The sequence below is a fragment of the Hippopotamus amphibius genome, chromosome 9 (assembly GCF_030028045.1).
Source record: "Hippopotamus amphibius kiboko isolate mHipAmp2 chromosome 9, mHipAmp2.hap2, whole genome shotgun sequence".
Classification (NCBI taxonomy): Eukaryota; Metazoa; Chordata; class Mammalia; order Artiodactyla; family Hippopotamidae; genus Hippopotamus; species Hippopotamus amphibius.
In genome coordinates this window covers 248,387-265,775 of record NC_080194.1, presented here as the reverse complement: position 1 = coordinate 265,775, position 17,389 = coordinate 248,387, and the positions used below count along the sequence as shown (strand labels likewise).

The 17,389-nt window shown below is 36.1% G+C and overlaps 1 protein-coding gene and 1 pseudogene across 1 annotated transcript; both read left to right on the top strand.

The window, feature by feature from the left end:
• The first annotated feature begins 5,409 nt into the window (after positions 1-5,409).
• LOC130861749 (olfactory receptor 4A47-like) lies at positions 5,410-6,339 on the top strand. The gene has a single exon (XM_057750918.1). The coding sequence runs from the start codon at positions 5,410-5,412 to the stop codon at positions 6,337-6,339; it is 930 nt and encodes a 309-aa protein (XP_057606901.1).
• A 1,139-nt stretch (positions 6,340-7,478) lies between these two features.
• Positions 7,479-9,233, top strand: LOC130860202 (olfactory receptor 4C12-like; annotated as a pseudogene).
• Positions 9,234-17,389: the final 8,156 nt, after the last annotated feature.

Below are 17,389 nucleotides of genomic sequence, written 5' to 3'. Positions count from 1 at the left end.
CTCAGCTATCTTTCTGTAACTGATTTCTAGTTTAATTCCATTGTAGTCCGAGAGCGGACGTTATATAATTTCTACTGCTTAAAATTTGTTAAGGTGTGTATTATGGCCCAGAATGTGGTCTATCTTGGTGAATGTTCCATGTGAGCTTGGAAGAGTGTGTATTCTGCTGTTGCTGGATGAAGTAGTCTATAGATGTCAATTATATCCAGTTGATTGATGCTGTTGTTGAGTTTAGCTATGTCCTAACTGATTTTTATGCCTGCTGGATTTGTCCATTTCTAATAGTGGGTTTTTGAAGTCTCTAACTATAATTACCTTACTAAGTTGTTCCATTTTTTTTTATTGTCTGATTTGATTATGAGAGTATAATGTGAATGCAAGCAGAGCTATTTTTCTGTTTTATTAACTATTATATCCATAGCTTACAGCATAGAACCTGGCACAAAATATATGCTCAATTTAAAAAAAATGAATGAAACAGACATGTGGACACAGGAGAGGAAAGGAAGGTTGGGACAAATTGGGATATTGGAGTTGACATACATACACTGGCGTGTATAGAACAGATAACCAGTGAGAACATGCTGTAAAGCACAGGATGCTCAGCTCAATGCTCTGTGAAGACCTAGATGGGTAGGATGGGGGTGGGTGGGAGGAAAGTTCAAGAGGGAGGTGATATAGGTACACATATAGCTGATTCAGTTCATTGTACAGCAAAAACTAACACAACATTTTAAGGCAATTATACTCCAATTAAAAAAAAAAAAGACCGTCCCTCTGCATTTCCCTCCTCTGACACATGCTTTAAAATGGCAATGAAGCAATGATACGTTAAGAAAATGTTAACAGTTGCCTAACTTATTTTTTGTTTGGACAGAAGAAGAGGATGAATAAGAAAATGAAAATTAAAAAAAATAACGAATGATTGGATAAATAGTTATGACAACTACATTGGAAATAAAATTTTCATGTATTCAACCGCACACTTACAGAGAAAAAAGTTGAGTATTAGGTAAAAGGAAAAAAAGTCTTGCTATGGCAAAGTGGAGAAAGTGGCAAACTCATTTTCACTGAAATAAAATGACAGGGTTTATATTTTATTTTCAGCTGGCAATATTTCCATAATGGGTCTGTGGCTGCGTTTTTCTTCTTGTTACAGCTTCCTTGCCCTAGTTATGGGATGTGATTGGTTTAACACTTTTTTTTTTTAAAACATAATAGATGTCCTTTTAAAATTTGGCAGAAAACCCCATTGAATTTAATTAGGCAACAATCAGTTTTGGACCCATTCCAGTTGCAGGGCTCCATGATTAACATCTTGAGAAGGTATAAAATCTTCGTGATCTTTGCTTGTATTAAGTAGAAGATGCTGCCCTCTTAAGAACTAATATAATTGTTTCAGGAGACGCTTTATTAGGCTTAAATCATGCCGTAAAAAAGACACAGGAATGCCATCTCCAAATCTCAAGTAAAATTATTTGGCCATACCAAAACAATAGAATGAGACTGGTTAAACATCTGAATGGTAGTTATTCTTTATTGTTATTACTAGAAAAGAATTCATGAGATAAAAATTTCCCTGGAAAAATGGCTACTTGTTATCTTCATGTGTATACATAGGATGACATAGGATGTATATATATTTTGCATTTCTAACAAATTTTCCTAATGGGAATTTTTTAGTTTTTTTGCTGCCCCATGATTCCTTTGAAATAGAGCTACAATGCAAGTAATAATTTTTTGAAATATTTGGAAGACTCTGTGGAGAAAATGGACATAGTCACATGAAATCAAATATACCCTCAAAGAGTTATGCAGCTTTTTGAGCTCAGTGGGGAAAGAAGATGGAAGAATGATTTCCAGCTCTTTATGAGTGAGATGAAAGTCCTCCTTCAGGTTGTTAGCAAGTTTCCAAAAGGTAAGACTTTAACAGTTGAGAGTGCAACATGCATGGGCATAACATCTGAGCATAACTTTGCATAACAAAGGAAATTATACAAGTTCTTATAATGTTAGTATTTCTTTTCATGAAAATATTTTGATCTATTTTAATGGAAATAATGGAATAAAGATATTTTTCTCACCATGTTTTGCATTTCAGAGGGATATAAACTTGTGATACATGCTGATGTACTTAAATTGAAGATTCTGATATTTTGCCAAAAAAAAAAATGAGGATTGATTATCCATGTTGGCCCAAGAATTGTGTTGCATATGTTCATTTACGTAGCTTACTAGATACAAAAACTCAGCAAGTATCTATGTTATTCTCATTGGACAAATATGCAAATTATGACCCAGAGTGGTGACTTCTACTTATTGAAGGTATTACAGCTAGATTCAGAAAAGAATATTTTACTGGTTTTGAAATATCTTTCACAATAAAAATTGTATATATTTTCTAAAAGAAGGATTTTATAGACATTTGAGTAACATATACTAATAATAAGGTTTATGTAAAACCCAGTTTCATAAGGATTTTGGCTTTCATGTCATATAAACTAAGTCTCTTGAATAGGAAGAGACATTTATAATCAGATGTAATAGTTAATTTGCTAAATGGAAACCTTTTCAAGGGATGTTCAATATCATTGAGAAATAAATGGAACAAGATTAGAAAGTGGCTGGTTAGGACTTATGTGATATTTGTCGTGAATAGATTAAAAAATTAAATGAAGTCAGGACCCATCTTATAACATCAAGAGGTATCCTTATCTGGAAAAGCAGGGGAGTGATGATGAAAGATGCTTCCACAGTCATCTCCACCATTTCTGTTCTCTGATGGTATCACTCCCAGAATAGACCCTAACCCTTAATGAATTAGTATTCACTCTGAGATGGCTGGGAGTCTATGTTATCTGAAAAATGTGATGCAATGTTAAGTATTTGATAAATATTTGTCAATTGAATAAATAAGTAAAGATTAAACTTACAATGTACTGTTCTACAATATTTCCTATTATTTTAGAGGTAAAATGCTTTACATCCTTGAAATTAGCATCTACAAAAAAATGAATGGAACTAAAGAGATGGAAAAGCACATTGCATATTTGAGAGCTAATATAAAGCCTTGAGCAGAGTGAACTTGGAGAATTGTAAGATAAGAGTTTGGAGAGACAGCCAGTTTGCAAGTCATGTAGGGTCTCTCAGGCCAATGTATACCAGGGAATTGCATTTTATTGAGTGTGATAGAAATCTACTGTAGAGGTTTACAACAGGGGATTGATATAATCTGAATAAGATTTAAAGAAGATTACTTGGGCTATGTTATGAAAATAGATTGTTGAAGGCCAGAACAAAACCAGAGAGAACTTGCAGGAAGCTACTGCAATAGACAAGGGAGGTCATGGGGTGGACGGTTAATGACCAAATTTGCAATAAATTTTAAAAGAAGAATCAGTAGGATTTCTTAAAAATTTAAATAAATAATGTGAGAGGGATAAAGAAGTAAAGGATACTGCCAACTATAAATTCTGAACAATAATGTGTAAGGTGGTACCATTTAATTAGATAGGGAATACCTAGGAAGGAATAAGTTTATTCTGGAAAATTAAATATTTAGTTTTATAAATACAAAGTTGATATTTATTTGGAGCTGTCAATTAGATAGTTGGATATACAATTTTGAGAATTAAGGGAGAGACTGGGACTAAAGGCACACAATTCTAGCCTGCTTTAGCATTTATAGTTTACAAAAAAGAAGAAGATCCAAACAAAGACACTAACTAAGAAGGAGGTTTTAGTGTGTAGCTAGGATATCTGGGATAGTGATTGTTATAGGTTCTGTTATATGTCTGATGACACAATTATTGCTCCATTGTGTCCTCTTAAAATTGACATGTTGATGTCCTAATCCCAAAAACTTCAGAATGTGATCTTGTTTGGAGATAGGTTCTTACAAAGCTAACTGAGTTAAAATAAGATCACTAGGGTGAACCTTAGTCCAATATGACTGGTTTTCTTATTAAAAGGGGAAATTAGATACATACATACTTCTATGGAGAACATCACGTGACCTTAAGTCCAGTCTTCTTTAAGCCAAGGTTAAAGGTATGGAACAACTCCTTCTCTCACAGTCTTTAGAAGCAACTAACACTGTCCACACCTTGATTTAGAATTTCTAGCATCCAGAATGGTGTGATGATAAAGTTCCATTGTTTAATCCACCCAATTTGTGCTACTTTGCTATAGAAGCTCTAGTAAACTAATAAAGATTTTGATACTGAGAAATGGGGCTTTGCTGTAATAAATACCAAAAAATGTGCAAGTGGCTTTGGGATTGGGTCATGGGTAGATGTTGAAAGCGTTTTGGGGTTCCTGATAGAAAAAGGCTAGACTGCCTTTAAGAGACTGTTGGTAGAAATATGAGCAATAAAAGGTGATCTTGGTGAGGTCCCAGAAGAGAAGAAGGGCTGTAGAGAAAACATTATCTATCTATCTATCTATCTATCTATCTATCTATCTATCTATCTATCTATCTATCTATCAATCATCTATCTATCTATCTATCTATCATCAATATATCTATCATCTATATATCTATCTACAATCTATCTATCATCTATCTATCTATCTACAATCTATCTATCATCTATCTATCTATCTATCTACAATCTATCTATATATCTATCTACAATCTATCATCTATCTATCTATCTACAATCTATCTATCATCTATCTATCTACAATCTATCTATCTACAATCTATCTATCTATCTATCTATCTATCTATCTATCTAATCTATCATCTATCTATCACCTATATCATCTATCTATCTATTCAGGAAGAGAATGTGTCTAGAACTATGATATTAAGGTTGAGGTCTCAAATGGAATGAGGACATCTTACTGGAAACCAGAATAAAGGCAATTATTGTTCTAAATAAGCACACCTAGCAGCTAATACAGTCAACTTCGGTCTATAGCCTCACATTCACATTTTTTCTACTGACTTTGAATGTGTAGATTATCTTCAGTGAATCCTCACTATTACATTTTTGTGACTTTAAACATAGTGCAGTTTTTCATGTCAGTCTCTTATTAGCCTCTTCTGTTTTCTCACGTCTCCTTAAAATTAGGTAAAGCATTGCTTCCTCTGGGAAGCATTCCCTGATCTCAATTTGATTTAGATGTTCCTTAGCATAAATAATGGTACTTATTAAACTGGTCTTAAATTGTATAATCCCATCAATATATATCAAATCACTGAGCCTCTAGAAACAATCTTATTCAGCATGGTAATCCCAATTTGTATGGCAGGTTGTGTGATACAAATAGTTGCTCCACAGGCATTTCCATTGCATGAATAAAGAAAATATTAAGCTTATAATACTTTGAAATATTTTCCCTTGCTTTATAGGTAAACTATTTCATTTCTAATATCTGAAATCAGTACCTATAAAAGAATAGATGGAATCAAGGAACAATGTGACTTACTTTGTCCTTTTGAGCCTCACTCAGAATCCAAAGGAGCAGAAAGTCCTTTCTGTCATGTTTTTGCTCTTCTACGTGTTGACCCTGGTGGGCAACATGCTCATCGTTGTGACTGTGAGTGTCAGTAAGACCCTGAACTCACCGATGTACTTTTTTCTTGCTAGCTTATCATTTATGGATGCCATTTATTCCTCAGCCATTTCCCCAAAGTTGATTTCAGACATGTTCTTTGGGAAAAATACCATTTCCTTCCAATCCTGTATGACCCAGCTCTTTACAGGGCATTTTTTTGGTGGGTCAGAGGTCTTCCTTCTGTTGGTGATGGCCTATGACCGCTACGTGGCCATCTGCAAGCCCTTGCATTATCTGGTTATCATGAGGCAAAGGGTGTGTGTCGTGCTGCTGCTGGTGTCCTGGGTTGGAGGTTTTCTGCACTCAGTAATTCAACTTAGCACTATTTATGGGCTCCCATTCTGCGGTCCCAACGTCATTGATCACTTTATCTGTGATATGTACCCCCTATTGAAACTCATCTGTACCGATAATTATGTCATTGGCATCTTAGTGCTGGCCAATGGAGGACTAATCTGCTCTATTGTGTTTCTGCTCTTACTCATCTCTTATGTTGTCACCTTGCATTCCCTAGAGAACCTGAGTCAGGAAGGGAGGCGGAAAGCCCTCCAGACCTGTGGTTCCCACATCACTGTGGTCGTCTTCTTCTTTGTTCCGTGTATTTTCATGTATGTTAGACCTGTGAAGACCTTCCCCATTGACAAATCATTGAGTGTGTTTTATACAGTCATAACCCCCATGCTGAACCCATTAATTTACACTCTGAGAAACTCGGAGATGAAGAATGCCATGAAGAACCTCTGGAGAAGAAGCATTGTATCTCATAGTAAATAAGTTTGACATTCACGTTGAAGAGGGTCATATGACTTTAGGGCTCATCTCCTTTGAAACCAAAAGTCTCTTAAAACTTGTTAAACTGTCCCTTTCATTTAAATCATTTATTACAATTAAATAATTAACTGTATGATGGTTAGTAATATATTTCTCTTTGTAATGCCAACTCCATATGTAGTGTCTTATTTATCACTTCACCTAGAAAGGTGTAACACAATATAAAGAGGGAGTTGATAAAAATATAAAATACATTTTTATAGTTTCAATGATTTTTAATCAATGTATGCATTTATCTTTAAATTTTTTTGAGACCTAGTCTTTTTTTCAGTTAGATTCTTGTCATTTTGTATATTCTTTTTATTTTACTACTGAAAATATTTAATTGTATACATAATTTCAGTTGCATTACATGTGAAATATTTAGTGTGTGATACTTCTTTTTAAAATAAAAAGAAAGCCCAATGACAATAAATATAAAAATAGAAACTATATGAAATGGTGTAAATGGAAAATAACTCTCCTTTCAAAATATTTCTAAACAACATAAGAAGAAAAGAAAGATAAATCTGACCACAGTAAGAACCTCTGTTCAACAAAATCACCTGAAAGAAAGCAAAAAGGCAAATTACAAACTGAGTTGATATTCATACGCAGTGTTCATATACAGTTGGGATGATGTGTCCCTTGAAAGCTTAGTAAAACATCCTGTAAATCCAAACCAAAGCAAACCTCGTTTCCATCCCTTTTTAGTGTTCTTCCCCAGAGAAGTCACAAAAGTCACTTCCTTAAGATTCTTCAAGTATTAATATTTGCAAATATAAGTATATTTATATACATGCATATGTATATATGTTTGCATGTAAACGTTAACATTTTACTGTTCAACATCCTGAGAATCTTTCCATACCAGTCTCTACAGATCAAACTCATTCTCAGTTATTCTTATAATGTGTGATATTCCTGAACTAATGTATTCAACACTTAGCATGTCACTTCCAGTCTTTTTCTATGATATACAATTCTGCAATAAATATATACCTTCCTGAGTATGTGTTCTTAGAAATGTTAGTTCCTAGAAGTAGAACTTTGAGTCACAGGGAATATGCATTTAAATGTTGATATCCATAGTCACTGTCAAAATGCCGTTCATAAAGTTGTACCTATACTTCTGCCTACAGGCTTTGAGAATATGTCTCTGTCCACCTCGACAACTAGTGAACAGTTTTTGGTATATGACAATATGAGTCATTAAAGAAGTTATAATTCATTTGTACTTTAATTGAAATTCTCTAAATATAATTGATTTAAGCCTCTTTTCACATGTTTATAGTTGTATGTATTTATCTTTGAACAGTCTATTAATATTTTTTCCTATTTTCTTTATTTCTACTCTTTTACATACTGATTTTTATGAGCAATTATATACTAAGAAAATAGTCTTCTGAAATCATTGTTTATGTACTTAATTTTCTGGCCTTTGATTTGATTTTCACTTTCACTTGCTATACAGAATTCTTTTTTGGCTACGTAGATTTTTTTTATTTACCTAGCCAGGTTTATGAATGTTTTATTTGGTTTTTATATCATCCTTAAAAATTTTACTCATTTCCCCCTAAACATAATAGTTTTCTACATTTTTTTAGAAGTTAATATTTTTAGCACTTTTTTTGTTTCATATTTTATGTGATACTTTTTGATCCATCAGGTATTTATATTGATACATAAGGAGTTAAACAGGGATTGTGTTTTATTATTTTCTAAATGAACTTTTTTTTGGTAGTTGCATAATTGTCTTTCACCACTGATTTGAAATCCTAACTTTACCGTATTCCAAAGTTCCACAGATATTTGGATGCATTTCAGGACTCTGTTCTGTTACACTGAGCTCTTCAGCCATGTACCATTTCATGCAGGATATAACTGCAATTCCTCTGTAACACATTTTGAAATCCAGGTAGCCTAGTACCCCCTCATGACTCTTCCTTTTCAGAAATATGTTTGTTCTTGCAAGCTTATCTTGGCAAATTAAATTCGTAATAAGCCAGGCTAGTCACAAAAACTTCGGTTAGTTTCCATGTATTTTGACTTAGGAAGATTAATTTAGGAAGGGTTTATATCTTTAGAGATCTGAGAATTCTTATCCATGAAGAAGGTAGGTGTTTTCATTTAGTCTTTTCTATGCTTTCATAGTGTTTTACATATTGTTTTGTGTTATTTATCCCTTATAGACAGCTGCTATTCTTCCTCCCTGACCCCTTAAATGTTAGCTGACATGCTTGCTATAAGAAAAACCATCTCTTTTATGAAGTGCATGACTTAAAACTTTGTTAACCATTTTTTGGTGCTGCTGAGATCATTCCTTTGACGGGTATGGCCTATGACCGCTACGTACCCATCTGTACTACCTTACCATCATAAGCTGACACAGGTGTGGCCATCTCTGGGAGTCACCTGGGCTAGAAGATTCATTTGTGCAACACTTTAGATCTTCACAGGCTGGCTGCCATTTTTTGGCCCCAGTGACATAGATGACACCATGTTTGACATGACGTCTGTTGAAAGTCATCTACATGAACACTCATACATTTGGTCTTGTTGTTGCTGCCAACAAATGGTTCTTCTGCCTGTTAAACTTTCTTCTTTTGATGGTCTCCTATATTGTGATCCTATACACTTTGAAATCTCATGGCTTGGATGGTAGGTGCAAAGTCTCTCAATCACTCTGGTTATTTTATTCTTTGTGCCCTGTACATTTGTGTATCTGCCTCAAATTATTACCTTTTTCTGTCAGTTAAGCCGTGACTACATTTTATACGGTGCTAACGCCTATGTTAAATTCTTTATTGTACACACTCAGAAATGCAGAGGTAAAAATTGCTATGAAGAAGTTCTGAGTCAAAGGATGATTCAATGGGGAAATAATGAAAACAACATAAAATAACTGTATCCCTTAAATGGTGAAGAGTTAAAGAAGATAATTTCTATTTTGGGGGGCGAGGGAACACTATTTGTCAAAAGTATATTGATGTTGGCATTAGGCTATCTGAAGAGAGGCCATGATAGGAAATCATCATTATAAAAAATCCCATTTAGATGTATTTATCACCCATTTGTTGGTCAAATGTTGACCAACTATCAGAACAAGTTTGGTTTCTTGTTAAAATGCAGTTGTTTACTACCTATGAAATTGTAAAGCAAAAATAAAGGGTTTTGGGGAAATAGGAATTTTAGGGTGTTTTTTTCTCCAATTTCCTTTTCTATACTTTCTAATATTCTGGCAGATCTTATCAAATTCTCTTTTTTTCTATTTATCCCTCCAAAAGATAAGGTCTATTTTTGCAGTATTGTTTGTATAAAAACATTGTTGTTATAATTCTAACTAGTCATTCATTTTAAGAATCTCATTTTTACAGTTTTGCTTCGTTGTTTGGGATTTTGTGTATCATATATGTCATGTACATTTTTGAGGAATAGGTGATAAGGTTTAGTATACTTTAATGGCAAAGAGCATAGTGTTTGAGGAAGATAATTTTGAGTTCAAATCTTAGCTTTGCCACTTATAATGGAAACTTTGGCAAAAAACGACATCCTTAAATTTTAGTAGATGGGAATGATGGAGATATTTTCAAGATCAAATAAAGAGTCTGTATAAGATTTTAGACAACCAAAAGCTCATAAATGTTAGTTATTGTGAACATTTTATTATTGGAATCTTTTAAATTGTAATAGAACTACTCACCTGCCCTAGAGTGTTTAGCTTTAGAAAGGTGTATGTATAATTTCTTTGTGCCTGCTGAGAGGAAAAACACTCTGAAAGCTAACTGGCCTTGTAAGCATTCTTGGTACTGGAATGGTCTCCTATCTCCTTGGCCTTACATGGAAGTCTCTTCCTTGTCCTTTGCTGTACATTGGCTCTGTATTTCCACAAACTTGGAAGGGATTCAGGTGTGGTTCTGATTCCCCTGACAACATCCATTTGAGGGGTCAAAACTTTATTTACTGTGAACTTGAGGTTAACATGGCATGCAAGCAAAATGAATAAAGCCTTAAAACACAGAAAGTTCTTTGTTAAGAAGTGTATAGGGTGTATGTTTTGTGCAGTATCACGTAACTAGAACCTAGAAGAAAGCTTGGCCCAGAATAAACACTTAATAAATACTTACTGAATGAGTGACCTGCATCTCTACTTAACCCTCTTAAAAGTAATTGATTTTGTAAAAAAAAACAAAAAAATGCACTTGTTAACTGGAATGCTACTGAAATGGAAGACATTCTATCAATGGTGATAAATTGAAATGGAGAATTTTTGGTCTGTTTGGTATAAGTGAAGGTGCTCATCTGAAGACACTGAATCATATCTATCTCATTTAAGTAGAGAGGATTTGGTGTTTGCAATCAAATGGCTGAAAGAAGCTTTGGAACGATTTGAGTCACAGATTCTAATCTGAGGTATGATAAACTCGCAGAAGCACACCTGGATGGAACAGGGATGGATGTTCAAGGAGGTGCTGTCCTGTTGACACCAATCACGCCACCACTGGCTAAACTGCAAAGGTGCCACCACCCTCCTGACCTCAGAACCACTCTGATTCCCAGAATTACTTCACCTCAGATACCTAATATCCACTCGAGGACTTGCACAAATACTCCTGGTTGTCAGAACCCTAATCACATGTTTCCACCCAGTTTGCAGGGGGATGGGGAAATGCAGTTCTTTGAATTTTAGGTCAGGAAGGTGGAGTCACACTTTGGAAACTAACAGCTTATGCAGGTTGCTTTGAAGAGATTCTTGGATGGTCACCCTCTTGATGTGCACTGCAGTTGGGAAGAGAATCTCATAAAATGGGTTTCATTTATCTCGTGGATAGTTGTTCATTCCCAGAAAATTTCAGAATGTCCATATCTCTACCTTAAATACAGGAAGACAAGCAGAAATAAAGGACCTCAAGGAATCTGGAGAGAAAATTTATGGATAGCATAGAGAGCTATTCATATATTTATTTCTACTGAATACATGCTGTGTCATAATTGTGTTTAGTGCTGGCATAGAAACACGATGGATAGAATAGTCCTTCACCTCCTGACACTAGCATAGTGTAGCATAGGATTTGGCAGCACATCTTGGGAGCTCTTCTACCTTACTTTTGAGATATTTGTGAGACGTATGTTCTCTTTAAAGATGTTTTCCTTACTTTACTCACTCTAATCTTAAAAGAAACATTAAGTGAAGTCTAAATTCCCTACCAAGATCTATACTGCTCTGCAGGGTTTGTGTCTTGTCCATCTCTTCAACCTCAGTTTGTTCTATCCTCTCTCTTTCCTATTTCCCTTCAGGTATAATGACCTTTCAGCGTCCTGAATTGCCAAGCTCTTTTCAACGTTGGCGCTTAACACATGTGAGAGTGCTGCACGTGGGAGCTGTGTTTTAATCTGTTGGAGCACAGCTGAAATAGTACCTTTTATAAAGACCTTTTTTGACTACCTTATTATCCACAAGAGACTCCCTCTTTTCCGTCACAGTACCCTGTGTTTTATTAGCATGATCACAGATTATAATTACCTTATTAAGTATTCACTTTTTAAATGACTGCCTCTATTATAAGATCAATGCAGGCAGTACATTCATCCTGATTTTTTTTCTAACTACGGTATTCTCCAGCTCACAGCATAGAGACGGACACAAAGTAGGCCCTCAATAAAATGTTTTAAAAATAGCAAGTTGTATAAATGATGTTATTACATCTAAATTGGGGATATAATTTTAACATACCCAGCCTCACACTTACAGGCGGAAAAAATTGAGTATTAGATAAAAAGATAGAAAATCTTCTGCTGGTTCTTGGGGAAAAAAATACCATATTCTTCCAATCCTGTATGACCCAGGTCTTTACAGAGCACTTTTTGGTGGATCAGAGGTCTTCCTTCTGTTGGTGATGGCCCACGACCGCTACGTGGACCTCTGTAAGCCCTTGTTTATTTGGTTGTCATGAAGCAATGGGTGTGTGTTGCGCTGCTTGATGGTGTCCTGGGTTGGAGGTTTTCTGCACTCAGTTATTCAACTTAGTACTGTTTTGGGGCTCCCATTCTGTGGCCCCAATGTCATTGGTCATTTTTTCTGTGACGTATCCCTTATTGAAACTGGTCTGTACTGACACCTATGTCACTGGCATCTTAGTGGTGGCCAGTGGAGGACTGATCTGCTCTATTGTGTTTCTGCTCTTACTCATCTCCAATGGAGTCATCTTGCACTCTGTGAAGAACCTGAGTCAGGAAGGGAGGCGGAAAGCCCTCCAGACCTGTGGTTCTCACATCACTATGGTAGTCTGCTTCTTTTTCCCCGGTATTTTCATGGGACACCTGCTAAGACCCTCCCCACTGACAAATCATTGAGTGTGTGAAACACGGTCATAAACCCCATGCTGAACCCATTCATCTACGCTCTGAGAAATTCAGAGATGACAAATGCTATGAATTAGCTCTGGGGAAGCAACATCATATCTTGTAGAAAATAAATGCCTCATCCACCATGAAGGGAGTCATTTGACATCGGGGCCACTTCCTTGGAATGCAGAAGCCTCCTTAAATCTGATGCTGGTTCCTTTTTCTTCCAAGAATTTATGATAATTATAATTAAAGAATACAATTGTACAACTGTGCTATTAATAACAGTGTCTCTCCGTGGTAGAATGTTAGCTCTATAATGTCTCATCATGTCAGCGAGAAAGGAGTAATGCTCATATTGAAGGAGTCAATAATATGTAACAGATTAGTGAAGAAATTTTTATGTAGTTACACTGATTTTGATTCCATTTATGTATTTATCTTTGGTACTTTTTTTCAGAGGCAGTATTTATTTTTAGTTAGATTCTTGTCTTTTAAATTAATCTTTCTATTATGCTATTTAAAATATTTAATGCTATATAGAATGTTTATACAATTTCACTTGCATTATAGACAAAATTATTCACATAATTCTAATTTGTGAAATAGATAATAATAAATAGTAAAAATGCAAGCCACACAAAACGGGAAAAGGGTAGAATAAATTTCCTATTTATCTCTCAGTGTATTTTCCAGTCCACTTCTCCAGATGCAGTCACTTAATCTGTTTCTTAAGATCCATGAAGTAATAATCTATGTAAATACAGTTGTATTTAAATATAAGTATTTTTTTTGAATATGTAAACTTTTTTGTTTGTTTTTCGCATGCATCATCTGTAAGGTATTTACATAGCAGGCCATTTAGATCTAATTCTTAGTTTTTCTCATACTATATAATATACCCTTAAAAATATGTACTAAAATGAATGTATTCATTCCTCTTCATGTTGTTCCTAAATTTTTTGTATAACAAGTAATTTTGCAATAAATATATGTTTATGAATATATGCAAGTGTGAGTTCCTAGAAGTGGGAATTTGATATGTGTGTTTGAGTCATTTGTCAGCTAATACATGCATTTAAAATGTTGATGTTGATAGTTACTGCCATCCTTGAAGCTGTGCTAACAGCTGCACTCCTGCCCACAGTCTGCGAGGATGCTTTCATCCACATTATCAACAACCAGTACCCGATACATACTGGTGGCATATGACAATCTGATTAAAATTACATTTATTTTAATTTTGATATGATTTAGATTGGGCATCTTTTTTCTTTTTCTTTTTAAAGCTCTTTATTGGAATATAATTGCTTTACAATGTTGTGCCAGTTTTTTGCTGTACGACAAAATGAATCAGCTGTAGTTATACATACATCCCCATATCCCCTCCCTCCTGCGACTCCCTCCCACCCTCCCTGTCCTGGCCCTCTAAGGCATCACCCATCATCGAGTTGATCTCCTTTTGTTATACAGCAACTTCCCACTAGCTATCTATTTTACAGTTGGTAGTGTATATGTGTCGAAGCTACTCTCTCACTTTGTCCCAGCTTCCCTTCTGCTCCCCCTGCCCCGCCCTGTTCTCAAGTCCCATCTCTGCATCTGCATCTTTATTCTTGCCCTGTCATTGGATTCCTCAGTACCATTTTTTAGATTCCATATATATGAATTAGCATACAGTATTTATTTTTCTCTTTCTGGCTTACTTTGATCTGCATGGCAGACTCTAGGTCCATCCACCTCACTACAAATAACTCAATTTCATTCCTTTTTATGGCTGAGTAATATTCCATTGTATATATGTGCCACATCTTCTTTAACCATTCATTTGATGATGAGCATTTAGGTTGCTTCCATCTCCTGACTACTGTAAATAGTGCTGCAATGAACATTATGGTACATGTTTCTTTTGGGATTATAGTTTTCTCTGGGTATGTGCCCAGGAGTGGGATTCCTGGATCATATGGTAGTTCTATTTGTAGTTTTTTAAGGAACCTCCAAACTGTTTTCCATAGTAGCTGTACCAACTTACATTCCCACCAACAGTGCAGGAGAGTTCCCTTTTCTCCACACCCTCTCCAGCATTTACTGTTTCTAGATTTTTTGATGATGACCATTCTGACTGGTGTGAGGTGATACCTCATTGTGGCTTTGACTTGCATTTCTCTGATGATTAGTGATATTGAGCATCTTTTCATGTGCCTATTGGCCATCTGTATGTCTTCTTTGGAGAACTGTCTATTTAGGTCTTCTGCCCATTTGTGGATTGGGTTATTTGCTTTTTTGGTATTAATCTGCATGAGCTGCTTGTATATTTTGGAGATTAATCCTTTGTTGCTTCCTTGGCGAGTATTTTCTCCCATTCTGAGGGTTGTCTTCTTGTTTATGGTTTCTTTGCTGTGCAAAAGCTTTTAAGTTTCATGAGGTCCCATTTGTTTATTCTTGATTTTATTTCCATTAACCTAGGAGGTGGGTCAAAAAGGATCTTGCTGTGATGTATGTCACAGAGTGTTCTGCCTATGTTTTCCTCTAGGAGTTTTATAGTGTCTGGCCTTACATGTAGGTCTTTAATCCATTTTGAGTTTATTTTTGTGTACAGTGTTAGGAAGTGTTCTTTTTTCTTGTTTGATATGATTTATATCACTTTTTCTGAGAACTGTCTATGAGTGTCTTTTATCCATCTCACTCAGTTGTTGATCTTTTCCATATTGATTTTTAAGAAATAATTATATACTAAAGAAATGAGCCCTTTACAATTGTAGATGTAAACAATATTTTTTCTGGCTTGTTATATGTTTTTAACTTTTTATATAATGTTAAATGTTTTGGTATGTAATTTTTAAAAATTTTATATTTAATGTTTTTTGTTTTTTGTATCTTTCTGGAAAAGAATTTACCCACTTCACTCTTACCACAATATTCTTCAACTGTTTTTTAGCATTTAACTTTTAAAGCAATTTTGCTGTCTTGTATTTTGTATTAAAACTTTTTACTCGTCTAGAATTTATTTTGATATTGGAGTTAAGTAAGAATTGAAGTTTAGTTGTTTTTCTAAATTTTAGCTGTTTTATTATAGTTGCATTATCATCTTTTTGCTATTAGTTTGAAATCTAGGCTATTGACTACTAACGTCTCAGTATATTTGGAACCAATTTAGGTCTCTATTCTGTTTCATTGATCTCCTTATTCATGTGCAGATTGACACACAAGATAATTGTTTTGACATATAGCACATTTTGATATGTTGTGTGGCTAACAGTCCCTCATTAAAATTCTTTTTCAGCATTATATATATTCCTAGTGTTGTATATTTCTATTTCAAAATGATTAAAAATAAAATAAGTTTAAATTTAAATACAATAAATGCTATAAGTTTAACATCAAAATAAATTTACAATTAAGTTGAAATGAGTTTAAAGCAGTCTAGTCACAAAACAATGCGTCCTGGAGCTGGTGTTATTCTGCTGGTTGGCAGGGTCAGGCCAGGGTGTCCTGGGGTGGTGCTGGCTTGTTTGTGGGTGGACTGGGATGAACAGGGCTGGAAGCAGGGCCAAGGTTGTCCAGGGCTGGTGGGGGGGGGGGGTTTGGCCTAGTGAGTCCCAGAGCTGGTGCTTACCCACTAGTGGGTGAGACAAAGACCTGAGACAGTCCTAACCCATTGGTGGTGGAGCCAGGTCCCAGGGTCTGAGGCTGTGGGACCAGGGGCCCCAGAGCTTGTGTTGTCTCATGGATAGGTGGTCCAGGTCCTAGAGAGTTCTGGGCTGGTGCTTTCCCACTGCTGAGTAGGTTGAATCCCGACATGGCTGGCTGTAGAGCCTTGGTGTTTGCATGGCTGGTGTCCACCCACTGGTGTTTGGGGCCATGGCCCAGTGGGTCCTGAGGCTAGGGCTGGCCCACTGCTGGGTAGAGCCATGTCTTAGAGTCTCTGGTTTTGGGGCCTGTGGGTCCTGGAGCTGATGTGTGCACCCAGGTGGGTGGGTCCAAGGATCAAGTAATCCCAGGTTCAGTGGCTACCTTCTGTGGGTGGGGCTGGTCCGAGGATTAATGCTGGCCCACTGGTGAGTGGAATCTGGTCCGAAGGGCAGCTAAGGGCTCAATGGTTCCTACATTAGTTTGCTTGCTGGTGACCTGGGGCTTCCCAGGACTGGTGCTGACTGGCTGGTGGGTGGGGCTGGTGGTTAGTGCTGGGGCCACCACTAAAATGCTAGAGGGAGCATTCCCAAGTGGTGCTTGCTAGCACCAGTGTCCTTTCTTGAGATAAAAATAACTCCCCAAAATGGAGACTGCCAGCATCTACATCCCTAGGGTAAGTCCCAATTGCAACTTACCTCTCCAAGATCAACAAGTGGGTTTGACCCAGGCCTTTTCACATTTCTGCTTCTGACTTGGGTCTCAGAGCATGTGTGATTTTGTGTATGCTCTTTAAGTGAGAAATCTCTATTTCCCACAGCCTTCTGGTCTCCTGAAAGTAAGTCCACTGGCCTTCAAAGCTAAGGTGTTTTGGGGGCTCTTCTTCCCGGTGGAGGAATCCTGGACTGGGGCACTTGATGTGGCACTCGGTCCTCCAGGGCTCCTCAGCAAGAAAATCTCCAATTGTCATTATTCTCCCATTTGTGGGTTGCTTATTTTAGGGGTTGGGATTTAACCATTCCATGTCTCTACCCCTTGTTCC